The sequence below is a fragment of the Monopterus albus genome, unplaced genomic scaffold (assembly GCF_001952655.1).
Source record: "Monopterus albus unplaced genomic scaffold, M_albus_1.0 scaffold110.1, whole genome shotgun sequence".
Taxonomy (NCBI): domain Eukaryota; kingdom Metazoa; phylum Chordata; class Actinopteri; order Synbranchiformes; family Synbranchidae; genus Monopterus; species Monopterus albus.
Genome location: NW_018127990.1, coordinates 48,576 through 51,810, shown reverse-complemented (window position 1 = coordinate 51,810; position 3,235 = coordinate 48,576). Strand labels below are relative to the sequence as shown.

The 3,235-nt window shown below is 42.6% G+C and overlaps 1 protein-coding gene across 3 annotated transcripts in view; it reads left to right on the top strand.

The window, feature by feature from the left end:
- The window catches only part of flnba (filamin B a), a 72,612-nt gene that overhangs the window by 58,954 nt on the left and 10,423 nt on the right, over positions 1-3,235 (top strand). For all 3 annotated transcript variants that reach the window (XM_020611216.1, XM_020611215.1, XM_020611217.1), the window contains 6 exons: positions 641-781; positions 998-1,126; positions 1,627-1,800; positions 2,381-2,539; positions 2,663-2,866; positions 3,050-3,202. In XM_020611216.1, the coding sequence (XP_020466872.1) occupies positions 641-781; positions 998-1,126; positions 1,627-1,800; positions 2,381-2,539; positions 2,663-2,866; positions 3,050-3,202 (960 nt within the window). The remainder of the gene's footprint in view (positions 1-640; positions 782-997; positions 1,127-1,626; positions 1,801-2,380; positions 2,540-2,662; positions 2,867-3,049; positions 3,203-3,235) is intronic.

Sequence of the window (3,235 nt, the reverse complement as noted above, 5' to 3'; positions counted from 1 at the left end):
AGCATATCTTTAGTTTTTGTTGTATTTAGTTGCAGATAGGATTCCTCACACCAGTGGACAAAATCCTCAATGACTGAACCATGGCTACTTTCACCATCACTGAGGAGACTAACAATAACTGAGTCATCAGCATACTTTATAATAGTTCTATTGTCACATCTACTCTGACACATATTTGTGTAGAGAATAAAAAGTAAAGGTGACAACACACACCCTTGAGGAGAACCAGTGGAAAATCCCCTCTGGTCAGATAATATGCCGTTGACCCTTACTCTCTGTATCCTGTTGATTAAAAAATCCAACCTACCAGATTATTACTCAAATCAAATTGTTGTAGAAGCCTTTCAATTAAAATGTGAGGCTGTATTGTCTTAAAAGCAGAAGAAAAATCCACAAATAAAAGCCTGGCGTGTGTCCCACTTTGTCCCAATGGTTTCTTCCATTAAAGGGAGTTTTTGCTTGCTCAAGGGGGATTTGTTGGGTTTTTCTCTATAACAGTAACAAGGTCCTTGCTTTGTAAGGTGCTCTGAGATGACTTTTGTTGTGACTTGATGCTAAACAAATTGAACTGAATTCAGAGGGGTATGTTAGAAACAAGTTTTAATTGCTCTCTCTCTCTCTCTCTCTCTCTCTCTCTCAGGTGAGGTGCTGATGCCATCAGGTAAATCAGCTCAGCCAGTGATCACAGACAACTTGGATGGGACAGTCACAGTGCAATACTCGCCTACTGAGGCCGGCCTGCACGAGATGCACATCAAATACAATGGCACACATATCCCAGGTCAGCACAACACACGTTTGTTTTCATTCCTCATGGGGACTTGTATCGACTTGGCACACTTTCCAGGAAATGAAGCTAACTGGACACTGACTCATAGTTGGCACACTTAAGTATGTGAACTAAAGCCTTCTAAAACAGTTCCAGCATGGGGGCCTGATTGTGTCCCTCAGGTGTTAGTGTTTTGTTGTAGTGATGTTCATCATTTGTGTGTCACAGAGTCTCCCCTTCAGTTTTATGTGAACCACATCAGCAGCCCCAATGTCACAGCCTACGGTCCTGGTCTGAGCTACGGCGTCGCCAACAAGATTGCTACGTTCACCGTATATACTGATGATGCCTCTGAAGGTACGAGAGGGGTCGGAGAGCTGGCAGTTATTCTGGAAATGTCAGAATATATATGTGTGTGATAGGTTTGTGATTAGTTTGTGATGACAGCATCAGTCATAATGGTATCTGGTTGCAGAAGTTACATATTTTTGTAATCATTTATTATGAAAGATGCACATTTATGGAACAGTATCAAAGATTAGGCAATTTTGCTTAATATAATACCGATACCACTACATGTCAGTACAGATATTAAAACAGTCACTACTGTAGTTGCTGTAATAATTCCTTCTTTTCATACCAGCTCTCAAATTTAAGTAAAGGGGGACAAAATCCAAAGTTCTTGTTCTGTGTAAGAATGTATTCTTGAGTTTAGGTGAAGCTCATGAAAATGAAGCTGTGGCAGACAAACAAATCAGCTGTTTATGGCTACTCATCATTGGTGATGAGGTCATTGTTAATCAATTAGTGTGAAACTGTATCAAATATATTCTGTGTCTGTCTGTTGGTCCATCCAGGGGGTCTGGACTTGGCCATCGAGGGTCCATCCAAAGCAGAGATCAGCTGTGTGGACAACCAAGACGGAACCTGCGGTGTCAGCTACCTGCCCACTCTGCCTGGAGACTACAACATCCTGGTCAAATACAACGACGAGCACATCGCCGGAAGCCCATTCACCGCCAAGATCACCGGTCAGTCTGCACAGCAACACAGAGACCCTGCTATATGAACAAGCAAATCACTAATGGTCAATCTTTTACTGATGCACTAGAAAACAAATCTTCTTTAAATCAAGTCTTTAAAATTCACTTCTACATTCCAAACTTTTAGGTAAACAAAATAAATCTGGGATGAGAAATAAAAACATGGAAACCTATTACCTCACTGGCAGAGGTTTGTCTTCAACAAAAATGTCTTCAGTTCCTCAGAACTTCAGAACTGGATTTTCTTAGAGCTGACTGCATCTAAAATATTTGTTAGTATGTTAAATCTGTAGTCACTTTCACTATTGGAAACCGTTTCCCTCAGGCCTCAGCTTAAGGACTACTGCAGCTGATTTTAGGGAAATACATACTGCTGTCTGAGCTTTTTCATGCTCGTGTTAGATGTTCATCATCTTATTTCTACATTATGGAGTTTGAATGCACTCACTTTATTTCACTTAAGAGGCAGAGGCAAGCAGCTCAGACACACTCAGCTACATCTGCTAAATCCAAGATGAACACAGCAACATCTCCACAGCAGCGTCTTACCTGTGCTACTGTGTTTCAGAGGACAACCAGCGGCGCTCACAGGTCAAACTGGGCTCAGCTGCAGATTTCTCTCTGGATATTAATGAGACGGACCTCACCCTGCTGACCGCGAGCATTAGGTCGCCATCCGGACGCGACGAGCCCTGTCTGCTGAAGAGGATGCCCAACAACCACATTGGTAACACACACATACACACACACATTCTGAAGTCCTTAAAAAGTAAACAAAAATCTGTTTTTGTTTTTTTTGTCCATTTCCTCATTTTCTTTAAGCCTTGTATATCTGCCTCCTCCCCCCCAGGCATCTCCTTCATCCCCCGGGAGGTGGGTGAACACCAAGTCAGCATCCTGAAGAATGGCCGTCATGTTGCCAACAGTCCCATAACTATCATGGTCGTCCAGTCTGAGATAGGTGACGCCAGCCGGGTCAAAGTTCATGGTGACGGCCTCTTCAAAGGAACCACCTTCAACAATGCCAGTTTTGTTGTGGACACGCAGGAAGCTGGTCAGTACAGTGGCTCTGGCAGCCACATTTACAGCCGATATTTAAAAAATGTATTGATACTTCATTTCTTCTTTCACTAAGGAGAACTTAAAAGTGATGTATTGAGAACACATCTAAAAAGAATTGTGTGTCTGCTGTTACCTAGCCAGTATTAGCTTTATCTATCTGCATGTGTGTGTGTAGGTTATGGTGGCCTGGCTCTGGCCATCGAAGGCCCCAGTAAGGTTGACATCCAAACAGAGGACTTGGAGGATGGGACATGTGAAGTCACCTACTGTCCTACTGAACCAGGAAACTACATAGTCTCAATCCGCTTTGCTGAGGATCATGTTCCAGGTAAAAACAAATTGTTCTTTTTATGGCTTCCAC